Here is a 16,937-nt window from a genome sequence, read left to right as displayed (position 1 = left end):
TTCAATACGAAGAACAATCAACACAAACAGAGAACAAAAAGTGACGGCAGCACAGACGAATCTGGATCACTTAGCTTTTGGAAGCAGATCACTCAGAGGACCAAAGGAAGCAACTACGACCAGGAAACCGGAAGTTAAATTAGTTCTCATATGGAGACCTAACTCCCTCAGTGTATTAAATCTCAGTCAAGAGTTGGTTTTGTACAGTGGAGCCACTCTGAGAATCCACGTGAATCAAACTCACCAAAAGCAATGCAACAGGTCTTTAGCTACTCAACCACCAACATGAACTACACAGAAAAAAAGATGGACAATCAAAATTGATACAGAGACGTGCAAGACAAACGTTTGTGCAAACGCGCAAAACAAAAAGTGTTTTCTGCAATATAACTTGTGTGTAAATCATAAGAAGCAAACTCACAAAGCCAGTTCCAAATGTTAAAGGGGAAATCGATGACATTATATTTTGAGGAAAGGAGGAAAAGAGATGAGTGCAGCACGTTTGGGAATAGTTAGGAAGAGGAGGAAATGTTGAGAGAGGATTGAAGGAATGGTGGGAGGGGGGGGGGCGGGGGGAAGTTTCTTGTAGTTGGCATGCAAGGGTAGATTCAAAATCAAGGGAAGTTGCTTGTAGTTGGCATGCAAGGGTAGATTCAAAATCTAAGGAAGTTGCTTGTAGTTGGCATGTGATGGTAGATTCAAAATCAAGGGAAGTTTCTTGGAGTTGGCATGTGATGGTAGATTCAAAATCAAGGGAAGTTTCTTGTAGTTGGCATGCAAGGGTAGATTCAAAATCAAGGGAAGTTGCTTGTAGTTGGCATGCAAGGGTAGATTCAAAATCAAGGGAAGTTGCTTGTAGTTGGCATGTGATGGTAGATTCAAAATCAAGGGAAGTTTCTTGTAGTTGGCATGCAAGGGTAGATTCAAAATCAAGGGAAGTTGCTTGTAGTTGTCATGCAAGGGTAGATTCAAAATCAAGGGAAGTTGCTTGTAGTTGGCATGCAAGGGTAGATTCCAAATCAAGGGAACTTTCTTGAAGTTGGCATGTGATGGTAGATTCCAAATCAAGGGAAGTTTCTTGTAGTTGGCATGCAAGGGTACATTCAAAATCAAGGGAAGTTTCGTGTAGTTGGCATGTGATGGTAGCTTCCAAATCAAGGGAAGTTTCGTGTAGTTGGCATGTGATGGTAGCTTCCAAATCAAGGGAAGTTGCTTGTAGTTGGCATGTGATGGTAGCTTCCAAATCAAGGGAAGTTTCGTGTAGTTGGCATGTGATGGTAGATTCCAAATCAAGGGAAGTTTCGTGTAGTTGGCATGTGATGGTAGCTTCCAAATCAAGGGAAGTTTCGTGTAGTTGGCATGTGATGGTAGCTTCCAAATCAAGGGAAGTTTCGTGTAGTTGGCATGTGATGGTAGCTTCCAAATCAAGGGTAGTTTCTTGTAGTTGGCATGTGATGGTAGATTCCAAATCATGCCATTTTTGTGAATGGAAGAAAGAATTGTCTGCTATTGTGTAAAAGACATTCCTCCACAATGTGTTAGAGATTTGAAGGTGCAAACACAGCTCATGTGCCAAAATGGCTCCATGACCACTCCAGCTCTGACCATGTTGGATGCACAACTGGACAGATGGGGTTTAATCGCCACTGGTAACGATTGTAAAATGAACTACATTGCCCTCTCCAGCATTACATCCCCCAACCAGTTGTGGAAATACCTTGTTGATACCCTTGTCATTCACTTGATATTGCACTTATTAGGCTTCCAGTGAGGTTCCCACTCGAGGCCTAATATTCTTGCAAGGATTACTGTTGTTATTCGCACACAATTTGTGGAGACGAATTCCCGAGAAAACCGTCATAGCTCGCTCTACGAATCTTTAACTCATTATAGATACCAATGTAACTTGGTGCATCATGTATCTTGTTTGTGCAATTTCGACTTACATTGGCTGCCATTGCCTATTACGTCATAAACCGAAAACATCTTCTTCTCCAGAACCGCTGAATGGATTAATGCGAAAAACCAACTTCTATGAAACTGCTTATCCAATCGATACGAAACTTGAAATATATGTTTACACACAAATGGGAGAAAAATATTTGCAAACTATGACATCATCATTCAAGTGGTTTGGCCGGCATCTTGAATTTAAGCAAAATAATAAATAAATCTTTTCTCCAGAACCACTCAATGGATCAATCCGAAACCTCATAAGTATCATTGAATGCATGTGAGGATTTTTTTTTTTTGCAAGCTATGACATAATCAGTCACATGGTATGGTGGCCATCTTGGATTTAAGGGAGAAAATTGAAAATCTATATCTCCAGAACCACCTAACGATCCAAACCCAAATTTACAGATATTTTCGAATACCCATGACGAAAATTTATTGAAAATGATGACGTCATCAGTCACGTGGTATGGCGGCCATTTTTCCTGGAAGCCTGCCATCACTGCTCGCAGTTCTAGTCTTGCTTTTGTTATCGCTATCCCTGTGGTGCTCAATGCTCAAGGATCTTGCACTCTATAGTTTCCTTCTCTTTCATGTAGGTGTATTGATGCACGACCAGAGGCCGAGATCCAATGCTGTCCACAGGAGCCCACAATAACTGAGGGGATTCTCGAGGTGACAAGGCCGAAGAATGATTTTAATCGTAATGTGATGATCCAGGCAAAAGCGACGTGCAACGATGGAACCCGACTCGTGGGCTCAGAAATTATCAGCTGCCAAGGATCTCACTGGCCTACAGAAACCCTGTCATGCCAACGTGATGGTAATTATGATCATAAATAATTATTATCATTTATATCTTGTGAAAAGTGTAAAAGTAGAATGCTGGACACAGTGAAACATAGATAGATAACAATTGTTCGAGTTTGAGTTTTTCAATTTCCTCATCAAATCATTCTATTTCAAACAAAAATTCAATCTCTTACAGTCATTCCTTTCTACATTCTCTAAACTCACCTTCATTCCACCCCTCCTCTATCATTTTGAAAGGGATCTCTGACCTGAAAATCACAATAAACCATGTTTGTAATAAATGTTCGTTTTTCATTAATCTTCCACTTTCTAAACTGGTGTTGGGCTAGCGGCTAGGGTGCCGGCTTAGGATACCTAGGATCCTGGGTTCGAATCCCGGTCAATCGCTGAAATTAACGCCAGGGGGGTTGACTCAGCCTGTCATCCTTCCGAGGTCGGCAAATTGAGTACCAGTTAACTGGTAATTCCCTGCTTGTCGTTAAAGGCGGCAAAAAGGGTTGGCGTCAGGAAGGGCATCCGGCCGTAAAACATTGCTTCAAAAAGGGGACCGAAAAACAACAACAACCACAGTTCCCGAAAAAGGCCCACCCCCGCTTGCGGGGAAAAATGGCCTCTAAAGGTGGTTTTTTTTTTTTTTTTTTTTTTTTTTTTAATCCACTTTCTAAACTCCCCCCTCACCCTTCCCCTCCAAAACTCCCCCTCACCCCTGCCTTTCAATTCTCCCCCTCACCCCTGCCTTTCAATTCTCCCTCCTCACCCCTCTCCACCGAAACCCTCCTCACCCCTCCCCTCCTAAACTCCCTCCTCACCCCTCCGCTTCAAAACTCCCTCTCACCCCTGCCTTTCAATTCTCCCTCCTCACCCCTCTCCACCGAAACCCTCCTCACCCCTCCCCTCCTAAACTCGCCCCTCACACCTCCCCTTCAAAACTCCCCCCTCACCCCATCCTTTCAATTCTCCCCCTCACCCTCCCCTCCGAAACCCTCCTCGCTCCTCTCCTCCTAAACTCCCTCCTCCCTCCTCACCCCTCCCCTTCAAAACTCCCCCCTCACCCCTCCCCTTTAAAACGCCCCCCCTACCATCTTTCTCCAATTCCCCCCGCCCCTCCCTCCTCCTCCTCAAAGCTCCCTCCTCCAACCTTCGACTTTGCCCTGCTCCCCTCAAACAACACCTCACTGTGCCTCTTCCCATCACCATCAAACCATTTGTCCTCCTCAACCTTCCCTTTCTCCTAACCCTTCTGCAATGTCCGACACACCATCAACAGCCCTCCCTACCCCCTCCCTCTCACCCCTCATCTTACCCTGCCCCTCCCCTCCCCTGTCCTGTACCCGATGCTCCCCCTCCCTCTTCCTTAACGGCATGTACCTCAAACATCCTGGGCCTTCGCTCAATCCTGATTGATCTCTCCATACAGGTTGCTTCTGACAAACCAGACATAATCTGCTTAACAGAAACTTTCCTCCTTCAAGATTTATCTGATTCCTTAATATGTCTTCCTGGTTACTCCCTCCTCGGGTATGATAGACCTGAGCCTCGTCCTGGTGGTGGGGTTGCTATCTTTATCAAAAACTCTCTTCCTCACTTTCCTTGCACTGCCCTCTCTCCGCCACTCCCCCAGGAATACCTCTGGCTACAGCTTCCTCTCCACTCCCACCTTTTGTTCATATGTGTTCTGTACCGTCCTCCAAACAGTGATGACTCCATTTACATCTCTCTGTCTGACAACCAACTTCTATCAACTCATCCCAACTCTCTCTTCCTCATATGTGGCGACTTCAACTGGCATCATGCCAGCTGGCTGGGTGTGGGTTCCTCTCACACCAGCCATGGCACCTCAGCAAAGGACTTCTACGACTCATTGGGACTGACACAATCTGTCAATTTCCCGACCCGGATCTCAGTCAATGGAGTATCTTCTCTTCTAGACTTGGTTATGACAAACTTCCCTGCAAATGTCTGCTGCTCTTCTTCTGCTCCAATCGGTTCTTCTCATCATTTCCTTGTTAAAGTGGACATTTTATCTTCAGCGCCGATGAGTGTTAAAGTATCCTCAGCACCGACGAGTCTGGCATTTCACTCAGGTTGACTGGCACGGTCTTCAAGCAGCCATCAATCATCTGGACTGGTCTCCCATCTCTTCTGCCTCTGACATCAACTCTTCCTGGGAATTCTTCCAAAGTAAACTGCTCTCTCTCATGCACAGACTTATCCCATCTCGTCTTCAGTTGTCATACCCTTCCTCCCGGCATGGTACACTGAAGCTTGTGGTGAGGCAGTTGCCATGAAGCAACTTGCCTTCACCTCATGGAAGGCTAATCCAACTGAAGGTAATCTCAGTTCCTTTCACCAAGCTCGGAACAATTGTGTGACTACCCTCAGGAGAGCCAGAAAACAATATCTCTCCCCTCTCAAGACTGAACTCTCAAACCTGTCTCCTTCCTCCAAATCCTGGTGGCATCTGGTCAAATCTGTTTCTGGTGTTTGTTCCCCTTCCATCCCCTCCCTTACCTCAAACGGCAACACAGCTGACACCACACGTGAAAAAGCCGAATGCGTCAACTCTGTGTTTGCCTCAAAATATTGTGTACCAAACCCATCTCTCTCTGTACCCACCTTTCCCAGTCGAACCCAGCTGCTCTTGGACTCTGTGTCTTTCTCTCCTGACAAGGTGGAGAAGTTTTTGTCAAACCTCGACTCTGATTCTGCAACTGGACCAGATGGAATCAGCCCACGGGTCCTAAAATCCTGCTCTGCCGCTCTGTCTCACCCTCTCTCGGTTCTCTTCACCCTCTCTTTTGCTCAACGTCATCTGCCATCTGCTTGTAAATCAGCCAACATTACAGCTTTACACAAAAAGGTGCAAAAACAGGTCCTCGCAACTACAGACCAATCAGCCTGCTCCCAATAATCAGCAAGGTCATGGAATTAATCATCGCTTCTGACATCAAATCCTTCCTCTTCTCCAATGGTACACGGAATCTTGTGGTGAGGCTGTTGCCCAGAAACAACTTGCCTTCGTCTCCTGGAAAGCAAATCCAACGGAAGGAAATCTCATTTCCTTTCACAAAGCCCGAAACAAGTGTGTGTCCACCCTCAGGAGAGCCAGGAAACAATATCTCTCCGTTCTCAAGACCGAACTCTCTTATCTGTCTCCCTCTTCCAAATCCTGGTGGCGTCTGGTCAAATCCGTTTCTGGTGTTTGTTCCCCCTCCATCCCCTCCCTTACCTCAAACGGCTACACAGCTGACTCCGCACGTGAAAAAGCTGAATGCCTCAACTCTGTGTTTGCCTCTAAATCTTGTGTCCCAAACCCATCCCTCTCTGTACCCACCATACCCAGTCGTACCCTGCTGCTCCTGGACTCCGTGTCCTTTCCTCCTGACAAGGTGGAAAAGTTTCTGTCAACCCTCGACTCTGATTCTGCAACTGGACCCGACGGCATCAGCCCACGGGTCCTAAAATCCTGCTCTGCTGCTCTATCTCACCCTCTCTCTGTTCTCTTCACCCTCTCTTTTGCTCAAGGTCAACTGCCATCTGCTTGGAAATCAGCCAACATCACCGCTTTGCACAAAAAAGGTGCAAAAACAGATCCTAGCAACTACAGACCAATCAGCCTTCTCCCAATTATCAGCAAAGTCATGGAATCCATCATTGCTTCTGATATGAAATCTTTCCTCTTCTCCAATGGCTTGATCTCTGATCATCAATTTGGTTTCAGACCAGGTCACTCTACTCTGGACATGCTGCTTCTGCTGTCTCAACAATGGATGGAGGTCCTCAATGCCAAACAGGAAATTAGAGCTGTCTCCCTCGACATATCACGTGCCTTCGACACGGTCTGGCACCCCGCTCTGCTCACCAAACTCTCCTCCTTTGGTATCCATGGAAATCTCCACGCATGGCTGGCGGACTTCCTCTCTAGTCGTTGTCAACGTGTGGCCCTGAATGGGTTTCTCTCATCTCCTCTTCCTGTTCAGGCTGGAGTTCCCCAAGGCAGTGTTCTGGGCCCCGTGCTTTTTCTGGTCTTCATCAATGATCTCTCTGACTCTCTCGAAAATCCTCTCTATCTCTTTGCTGATGACTCCACTCTCTGCCGCTCCATTCCTCTTCCCTCAGATCGGCAGTCTGCTGCCTCCTCACTCTCTGAAGACCTGGACAAAATCACAGACTGGTCAAACAAGTGGAACATGTCTTTCAATCCTGACAAATCTCACACTCTTACTATGTCTCTCCGAAAAGATCGACTGGACAACCCTCCCATCTACTTTCTCAACAATCCTCTCCAAGAAGTTCTGTCGCTCAAGATTTTGGGTCTCACTATCTGCCATGATCTTTCTTGGGAAAACCACATTTCCAAGCTGGCCTCCAAAGCCAGTCGCCGACTGGGCATCCTCCGTCGTGCGAAGTCCTTCCTCGGCACACCTGAGCTCCTCACCACATACAAGGCTTTCATCCGCAGCTCAATGGAATACTGTTCTCCCCTATGGGCCGGTGCTCCTGCCTCACACCTAGCTCGGCTTCACGCTGTTGAAACCAAAGCTTTCAGAATTATTGGAATCTCCCGCGATGAAGCTATCTCTGAGGGCCTTTCACTCACTCACCGCAGGCAGGTAGGTGGTCTTTCTGTCTTCTACCGACTCCTCTCCGGCCTTGCACCCCCAGCTCTCTCTGTGCTCTGTCCCCCAAATATTCCTACAGGTCGCACAAGATCTGCCAGCAACCCTCTGATGGTTAAACTGCCGAAATCCCGGCTCTCCGCTCACCTTCACTCTTTCATTCCTCTTTTCTCCCGCCTCTGGAACAAACTCCCTCACTCCCTTCAATCCCACTCCTCCCTCCAGGTCTTTAAAACAGCTGTTCACCACCATCTCTTATCTTCCCCCATCCAAAACCTTGATCTTTTCTACCCCCGCTAATTCACCCCAGATCCACCTTGTTTGAAATTCCAACTTCTTTCCTGGAAGTCCTGGCAGTGTCCATATGTTTTATACCTCTCCCACTGCCCCCTTCCCACGCCCCCCCCCCCCAAAGCCCTCGCCCTCTCTCAGATCTCTCGATGTCTCCATGTCTCTCGGTCCCTGCTCTCAAATGTTGTGTTTGTGTCCTTCCCCCTCTCTCCCCATCTTGTCTACCGCTCCCTATGTTATATGTTTTATGTGTCGGTTTGTCTTTCTGTGTGATTAATGTTCGCTCTTTCACGAGCCTCGATATTGTATACAAAAAAAAAAAAAAAAAAAAAAAAAAAAAAAAAAATGGCTTGATCTCTGTTCATCAATTTGGTTTCAGACCAGGTCACTCTACTTTGGACATGCTGCTTCTACTGTCTCAACAATGGATGGAGGTCTTCAATGCCAAACAGGAAATCAGAGCTGTCTCCCTCGACATATCACGTGCCTTCGATACGGTCTGGCACCCTGCTCTGCTCACCAATCTCTCCTCCTACGGTATCAATGAAAATCTCCACGCATGGCTTGCGGACTTCCTCTCTGGTCATAGTCAACGTGTGCTCTTGAATGGTTTTCTCTCATCTCCCCTTCCTTTTCAGGCTGGAGTTCCCCCAAGGCAGTGTTCTGGGCCCTGTGCTTTTTCTGGTCTTCACCAATGATCTCTCCGACTCTCTGGACAGTTCTCTCTATCTCTTTGCTGATCACTACACTCTCTGCCACTCCATACCTCCTCCCTCAGATCGGCAGTCTGCAGCCTCCTCACTCTCTGCAGACCTGGACAAAATCACAGACTGATCAAACAAGTGGAACTTGTCTTTCAATCCTGACGAATCTCACACTCTCACTGTGTCTCTCCGAAAAGGCCGACTGGACAACCGTCCCAGCTACTTTCTCAACAATCCTCTCCAAGAAGTTCTGTCCCTCAAGCTTTTGGGTCTCACTATCTGCCATGATCTTTCCTGGGAAAACCACATTTCCAAGCTGGCCTCCAAAGTCAGTCGTCAACTTGGTATCCTCCGTCGTGCGAAGTCCTTCCTTGGCACACCTGAACTTCTCACCACATACAAAGCTTTCATCCATAGCTTGATGGAAAACTGCTCTCCCCTTTGGGCTGGTGCTCCTGCCTCACACCTAGCTCGGCTTTACCCTGTTGAAACCAAAGCTTTCAGAATCATTGGAATCTCCTGTGATGAAGCTAACTCCGAGGGCCTTTCACTCACTCACCGCAGGCAGGTAGGTGGTCTTTCTGTCTTCTACCGACTCCTCTCCGGCCTTGCTCCCCCAGCTCTCTCTGTGCTCTGTCCCCCAAATATTCCTACAGGTCGCATAAGATCTGCCAGCAACCCTCTTATGGTTAAACTGCCAAAATCAAGACTCTCTGCTCACCTTCACTCTTTCATTCCTCTTTTCTCTCGCCTCTGGAACAAACTCCATCACTCTCTTCAATCCCACTCCTCCCTCCAGTTCTTTAAAACAGCTGTTCATCACCATCTCTTATCTTCCCCCATCCAAAACCTTGATCTTTTCTAACCCCGTTAATTCACCCCAGATCCCCTTTTTGAAATACCGACTTCTTTCCTGGAAGTCCTTGCAGTGTCCTTCTGTTTTGTATTCCCCCCCCCCCCCCTCTTTCCTACGCCTCCTCCCCCCAAGCCCTCTCCCTCCCACAGATCTCCCGATGTCCCTGCTCTCAAATGTTGTGTTTGTGTGCTTCCCCATCTCTCTCCATCTTGTCTACTGTCGACATTTGGATCTTCAGTCGACATTTGCTATCTAGACATCAGCAAAGCCTTTGACTCGGTCAACCACTGACTTCCCCTTCAGAAATTTACCCGCAGCGGAATCACAGGAAATGTCAAGGAGCGGCTGCCGACATTCCCAACTCCGAGGCAGTTTTGGGGTCCCTTTTCAGTGTCCTCTCCGACAGGGCTCCTGCACCGAGCGTTGTCCCTCAAAGCTCTGTCATTGATCCCCTCCTATTCATAATCTACATGAATGACCTGCCCGATTGCCTTGTTAGCCAATGCCTGCTCTTTCCTGATGATGTAAAACTCATCTGTAACAGAAGGGAGGCCCTGATTATGCAACGAGACCTCCACTCAATCTCCGTCTGGGTAGCACTCTGGGAATTGCATCTTAGCATTTCCAAATGCCAACACCTGTACACAAAGGTACAAATAATGAACCGATTTTATCCCTACATGATTAGTCTGAGAATACCTTTCCCTTCCCAGCAGCAATTCAAGTTTAGGACCTGGTGCTTCTATTTGACGGTTCCTTGAACTCATCGGCTCAATGTGATGCGGTTGTGCCAATGGCCCAGCGGATGTTATTTAGCATTAAATGTGTCTTTCATCATCTTCCACCAATGGTGTTTGTTTATCCCTGCCTGTTCAGCGTTCGTCCAACCTCTAATTGAATATTGTGTCCAAACATGTCCCTTAGTCTTCAACGCAACAGCGTCAAAATCAAACGTGTCCAAGGCTTCTGACCCAGATGGTTGTCAGACTCTCTGCCCTCTCGTACCACGTCAGCCTTTCCCACCTAAACCTCTTCTCCATGGAGTACCAGCACCTCAGAGGGGATCTTATCGAGGTCTTTAAGATTGTATGGGGTTATGAAAACCTTGTCCGAAATCAGTTTTTCATTTTTAGTCAAGATAACGCCTGGCGTGGACACCCTCTGAAAATCTTCAAGCTGCGAGCGCGAAGGAATTTCCACTCCTCGGCCTGTTCCCATCGAATTGTGAACCTGTGGAATTCCGTCCCTTCCGATATGGTTCTAGTGCCATCAATTGCTGCTTTTATAGCTAGACTGGATACCATGTGGGCCCAGCTAGTCGCAGACATTATCTAGCCTTCCTGTCAATAAAAATTCATCCTATTTAATGGGTTTTTTAAAACCTTTTTTATTAACCTTGTCTGTACTGTTCTTCGGTTACCCAAACTAGTGAAGTTTATGGTCGTGTGAAGGAATTGTTTGCATGTTGCTGCTCTCTTTGTTATCCGAAGTGATGTGTTTGTGATTGCCTTGTGTGTTGGTTGATTTTGCGTGAGGCATTGCAATTGATATTATTGACTGTTGACTGAATGCCATGTGCATGGAGAGTGAGGTGGGGATTGTCAGGTATCTCTCCAGCAGGAGAAGTTGGTTGATTAATATTGAGGTGGTGTAAGTGGGATTCACATCTTTCTGAGGTGAGGAAAGTTGTGGATTTTGAGGGTTTTTCTGTCATATGGTTTTGGGTTGGATAATGTTCCATAATGTGTATACAGTATATTACTAAACCTGGTGTTGGGTTCATGGTTAAGGTGGCTGACTTAATATCTTAGGGTCCTGAGTTTGAGCCCCTGTCATGCCATTGATGTGGTGGTGGTGGTGTGGGGATCAAAACCATGTTCGGAGGAGGCTAGGGAGGATGTGCGGGTTTATGTCATCGAGAATTAATCTTTCCCACATCTTCGATGGCATACAAGGGAGGAACATCATTGGTCTGTATGAGGCTTCGTTATGAACTGTCACCGAGAAGCTTCACATATCACTTCCTGCCTTTTATCCTTTTTATTTTACTTTCCTTTCACAATGTCTATCTTTTGAATGTCATTTGAAACATGTTGCAATTTTTTGCAATGTATTAACACTTTATTTCCGTCTTTATCAATCCCCTCCCACCAATGCCTCCCATTCAACAGGCCGCAATCGAAAATACCATTGAGCTCCATCTGCTCTTCCATGATTTCACCTTCAATTCCACAATGCAAGGAGACTTTGAGGGAGGAGAAAGGGAAGAACACTTTTAAAGTAAAGGATGATCAGACCCAACATGTACACTCGTTTGCAACAGATAGAGAAGTGACTCAAGTGAGGGAGGGTGAGGATGAAAAGATCTGGGTTCCTCAGGTGTGAGCAAAATGGCCGATGGGTTTGATGAAGGGGAAGAAAAATTAAATTCTGAAAAAGGGAAGTGTGAGCGAGAGCCTGATCGTGAAGATGAGGAGCAGGTAAAATAGAATGCTCACACCTATTCAATATTACATGGGCAAGGGTTCACTAGATCATGAGGAAATACATAGGTTTGACACATAACTGGAGACTCTAGCCTAATGCCGATGCAGCAAAAAACAATCAAATTCAAGGGTGACTTAAGTTAAAAGGTTAAAATTGCAAAAGAAGTCGTTTTAAGACATTATCTATCTCACTACAAAAAGTTAAAATTTAGACAATCATTTCCTGAATGTCAGTTCATGATGATGTAATCACCCTTTGTGCTTTTTGGGGTTGAAGGTTTGAAAGACAAATTTTATTTACTTTGAACTGAAAATTCAACAAGGTCGTTATTTCATGCAAAGGGAAATGAAACAATTTTCTTTAATCAAACTGAACAAAACGATGTTCTTAATCAAGAAAAGATGCAAATTGCGGTTTATGAAAACAATGTCTGATTGGATGGTGTGTCAATCTCTTAATAAACATCCTTTGTTATCATAGACTGATGTTTTAGACCTAACTCATGTGTACGTGTATGCACACATATGTACATACAAGCTGCATTGTGTGCATCGACAACATGCTGTTACCCTGTCTGCACACGCGTCTGGCTCACGGAGTGCGTACTTGGATCCACCGCCACTACTGACCTTGAGGCCTCTTGACCACGGATATATCGATGGCCCAGAGGGTTGTCAAGCAACCGTGGACGCCGGCAAAAGGAATTGCACAGAGCAGGATCCTCACGTACACGGTCACATTACCTACTCATTGGTACAAGTAGCTGAGCTAGGGTTCACACCCTCAACAAACACCTGAGTACTTATTACGGTCGAGCGGAACCGTGGGGCAGCATTGGCTAATCGTGGGGCCAATCAGTGAGGCAAAACTCTCGTCTATCTATTATATATTATACACAATATATCTAATCAATCAAAGAAAGGACACAGACGAGCAGTTTTGGAATGTAACAATTATTTATTTACACACACACACAACCAATCTATATAATAATACCGTAAGGACTCGACTTTGTTATCCCTTTTACGCCGCACCCAGTGACCCCATGCCCACGGCACTAATGCATTTTCCATCTACGAACCGCGCTCTTTGTTTATCACGTACAGCCATACTCGAAAAATCTGAATTCGCCGACTTTGGGACCCAAAAGCATCCGATTATTGGCCGATACGACGCCATCTTACGACACCATCGTATTGGCGTCTGCTGGGCGAAGGCGATGGTCAAATGGTCTTTATCGTCATTTTAATAAAGTTAAATGGAGTGACGTTTTTTGAAGTTTGAAGTTTTTTCGAATCGAAGTGAAGAAGTTTTTGAAGTTTTGATTTTGGAAACGTTAAATGGAGAAACAGTTTCACAGGAAGAGAATGCGATGCGATGAAGAGGAATCCATCTTTATTTTATTTTTTTGAACCACAAAAGATTGAAGCTTCACGAAGTCAAGGATGTGAAACTACGTGAATGTAATAAAATAACAAGTACAAAAAGTTTTAATTAAAACAAAAGCCGCGTCGATGTTACACAATGCCTAGATGCAGCTGTGCCTATAACGTCGATGTTATAAGCACAGCACATTCCTATTGATTCGATTACTTGATGTTATTTTTGTGCAAAGTGAAAATATATCTCGGCAATTTCCCGTGTGTGGCGACGAATTTTTAATATATCTCGGCATTTTCCCGTCTGTTATTTCAGGCGGTGTATGACTGACCATGCCGCGATTGGAAAAAAAATATATCTCGGCAATTTCCCGTGTGTGGCGACACGTGAACGAAGCTATGCTCCTCTCTCCACATTATTGTGACGACGTATAAATTAAATATTTCATCGTGACGATTGGCATCAAATGGACGAATTTTTAATATGTCTCGGCATTTTCCCGTCTGTTATTTCAGGCGGTGTATGACAGACCATGCCGCGATGTAAAAAAAAATATATCTCGGCAATTTCCCGTATGTGGCAACACGTGAACGAAGCTATGGTCCTCTCTCCACATTATTGTGACGACGTATAAATTAAATATTTCATCGTGACGATTGTCATCAAATGGACGAATTTTTAATATATCTCGGCATTTTCCCGTCTGTTATTTCGGGCGGTGTATGACTGAGCATGCCGCGATTTAAAAAAAAGATATGTCAATGGACTTGAAGTTACAGGCCTTTGAGAATTCATTTCGTTCTATAAAGGGCAACTTTCATCGCATTTTCTTCCCGTTTTTTTTCAACCGAGTCTAAAACTATGTTGGCGACTGTGAAAAATGAAATGATATATCGAATTTGATTTGAAAGAAAACTGTGTGAGAGAGGAAGACACCACGGGCCTACAAAACAGGCCTCAAAGCTATGCGAGTTAATAAAATGGTGGATATTTGTTTATATGAAGGCTCTCCCAGAATGGGTGGAGCTATGGTTCCCAGAATGGGTGGAGCTTTGAGGTTTTGTCTTCTCTGCAAGAACAACAACAACAAGAAGAAGAAGACGTGGTAACAACAACAACAGCAGAGTGCACTCTATGAGCAGCGTCTGCGACGCGGCTAAAAATGTACATAAACGACACAGTTCTATGAAACAGTTTCACAGGAAGAGAATGCGATGCAATGCGATGAAGAAGAATCCATCTGTTCCGCCATTTGTGCCGGTGTCATCGATGGCGGTGTACGCTAACCTCATCACTCATCAGGTGGGTTTACCATAATTTCTTCCATATACTGTGATAACAACGAAGTGAAACCGATCAGCAGCCCATCAGTATCTGCACTATTCACGGTGCTTAAGTTAATCCTTCAAATCATTTAAAAACAACCCAACGTTGACGAAGCATGGCATACGAGGCCCGTTCAAAAAGTTCACGGAACGACGTACTCTCAAAGGTCTGAGGCCAAAATGTTTGTTTTTTTCCCCCCTTACACAACGGAAACAACAACTGGATAGGTAGGGCCGAGGCCTACGCTTACGTTTCGCTCCTGCATCTGCCACAGTTCATGATTATCAAAGTCGGCTTTACCCTGTTCACGATAAGGTAGAAATCAGTGAGGTGTATACGAAGAGATAAAAGGATGGCATTGACTTCGAGACGGTACGTGATAGTTGGCTGCGGCTGGCTGATGCCACGTTTTTTTTTCCCCTAAGTGCCATGGATGCTGATGGACATAATAAAGGTATCGGCTGATCTCTCATCGTAATATTACCCGATGGAAATGAACTGTTTCTTTGTTTGTCATTTCCTGTGCAATAATGTCAAATTGATAAGTCAGACATCCTTTTCTATTGACAGCTGTGCTCCTTTTCAATGGCATCGTCTATTGATATGCATGTTCTTCTTTCATATAATTTTACACATGCACAATCAGTATTTCAACTCTTGCAGACATTGGAAAGGAAGTTGACTCACAGGCAAACTCTCTGGCTCAATCACAGGCCGACGCACAGGCGATGTAATTGTGAGTAGCATTTTTGCACAAGTGAAAATTGAAAATACACGTTTTTGGTATGTGGCTATGTTATTTAGTGTTTGTTTTGTCTCTAACAATATAAAATACAAAGTCAGGAGGTGACACTTTATACACAGTGTAAGTTGGATTCTACAAAGTGTCGCCTTTTTCTTGATTTTGTTCACACAAATCCAACCCACACCATATAGTCTCATAAAAAATGGCCAGAGTGGTGCTATGCCGATTCCTATTACGAATCCATTCATTTTTCAAAAGTATATCGTAGCGTTGTCATTTAAGTAGATTGCAATAAATACGTTGTTCATATACGCACTCTTCATTCTCATCTTTCTTCCTAACTCTTACTCGGACAAGCAAATCCCCTATGCCATCCATAATGGTACACTCTATCCATACACCACATCCTCCCTTCCGTGGATGTTCCACGGGTTTCGGCTAGTAATCATTAAAGCACATATTTATATCGGAAAGTAATTGTCAAGCAATCAAAGGCGAAAGGCAAAAAGACACGGAAGAGCAGACTTACCCCTAATACGTATTTCCCTCTTACACAGACTTACTTCCACAAAGGACATGGCGCCATCATTCGTTCCCGGAAAAAAGGAGACAAGGTGCAGAAAGAGGCAGTTTGGAGCATTGGTTCGACTCGTCACTTGCCTCACGCAACCAAGAGGGGTTGCATGGGGTCAAATGTTGCGAGGTGGAGGGTGGGGGGAAGAGGTGGTGATGTTAGGAGGTGATGGGTTGAGTTGTCAGTGCTGTATAGGAAGTACATGTAGCAAGAATTGGGTGACACCCAAGGGACTTCACCGCACCCTTACCCCTAATACCCTGGCTTGTGTGCTGCTTGCCTTCGGCCATGACTCAACTCACTCCTGTGCCTCGTACTACAGCGCAGCTGGGTCAAGCGCAACCCACACACAGACAGTCTCCCGAACAAGCATCCTACTCGTGCCCCTGGTGTATCAACAACAGCCACGGACAGAGCCGTGTCCTAGTCTTCATACGTACCACACCGGACGTGGCTTCAAGGGAGTAAACTTCACATGGTATCCTTCCCATTTGTGCGTGTCCGACAGGGATGGGTACAGTGATGGGGTTGTGGAAAATCCCTGGGTTGTGATGTTCATATGGTGGCACAAGCCCCCACTCCCTCCTCATGTGCAAACACTTGAATGGCCTGGTGTTCACTGGCTATTTGCCAAACATTTGTGCACGGAAATGTTCCTTGCAGTGTGTCGTGTTTGAGAAGCTTTGTCTCGTCTGACGAATGTGGAGTGCAGGGAAGGAAGAATGTGGGAAGGTAATTTGAACAGTCCGGAGGATTAATTGTCCAAAGGTGAGGGGGTTGGTTTGCCCGTTTCGGTTTTGACGGAGGTTGGTGGTGATTTGGAGACAGAGGATCACGTCTGGGGTGGACAGACAGATGAACAGGTGGATATTGTGAATGATAAGAAGTGAATAAAAGAATGAGGGGTCTGAATGGTGAGGGAATAACCGAATGAGGAGTAACAATGTACAAACGGACCAAAGGACGAGAATATACCGACCGCGGGGTTGAAAGAAAGACTGGTGGGGTGAAGGAGGGGTTGTTGAATTGAGGTTTGGTGAAGCGGATTATTGGTGGATTGAGGAGATTAAAAGTGGCAAATGGAGAGACATCACACCGGGAATACACAGACTAACCTCACAACACATTTCCTCCCTCAAACTCCTTGTCAAAGGGCAAAGGTCAACTTACCACATAAATTAAAGAA

At 45.4% G+C, this 16,937-nt stretch overlaps 2 protein-coding genes across 12 annotated transcripts in view; one reads left to right on the top strand and one right to left on the bottom strand.

Annotated features, from left to right (window-relative positions):
• The window catches only part of LOC137431107 (complement factor H-like), a 287,920-nt gene extending 275,715 nt beyond the window's left edge, over positions 1-12,205 (top strand). For all 11 annotated transcript variants that reach the window (XM_078781438.1, XM_078781448.1, XM_078781441.1 and 8 more), the window contains 2 exons: positions 2,556-2,779; positions 11,411-12,205. In XM_078781438.1, the coding sequence (XP_078637564.1) occupies positions 2,556-2,779; positions 11,411-11,433 (247 nt within the window). In that variant the 3' untranslated portion in view covers positions 11,434-12,205. The remainder of the gene's footprint in view (positions 1-2,555; positions 2,780-11,410) is intronic.
• LOC137410750 (uncharacterized) overlaps positions 1-16,937 on the bottom strand; it is a 660,974-nt gene that overhangs the window by 331,515 nt on the left and 312,522 nt on the right. The window lies entirely within an intron of this gene.

Source organism: Myxine glutinosa, chromosome 7 (assembly GCF_964187855.1).
Source record: "Myxine glutinosa chromosome 7, kmMyxGlut1.1, whole genome shotgun sequence".
Lineage (NCBI taxonomy): Eukaryota > Metazoa > Chordata > Myxini > Myxiniformes > Myxinidae > Myxine > Myxine glutinosa.
Note: the sequence above shows the minus strand (reverse complement) of the source record. Positions and strands in the feature narration are given on the sequence as shown.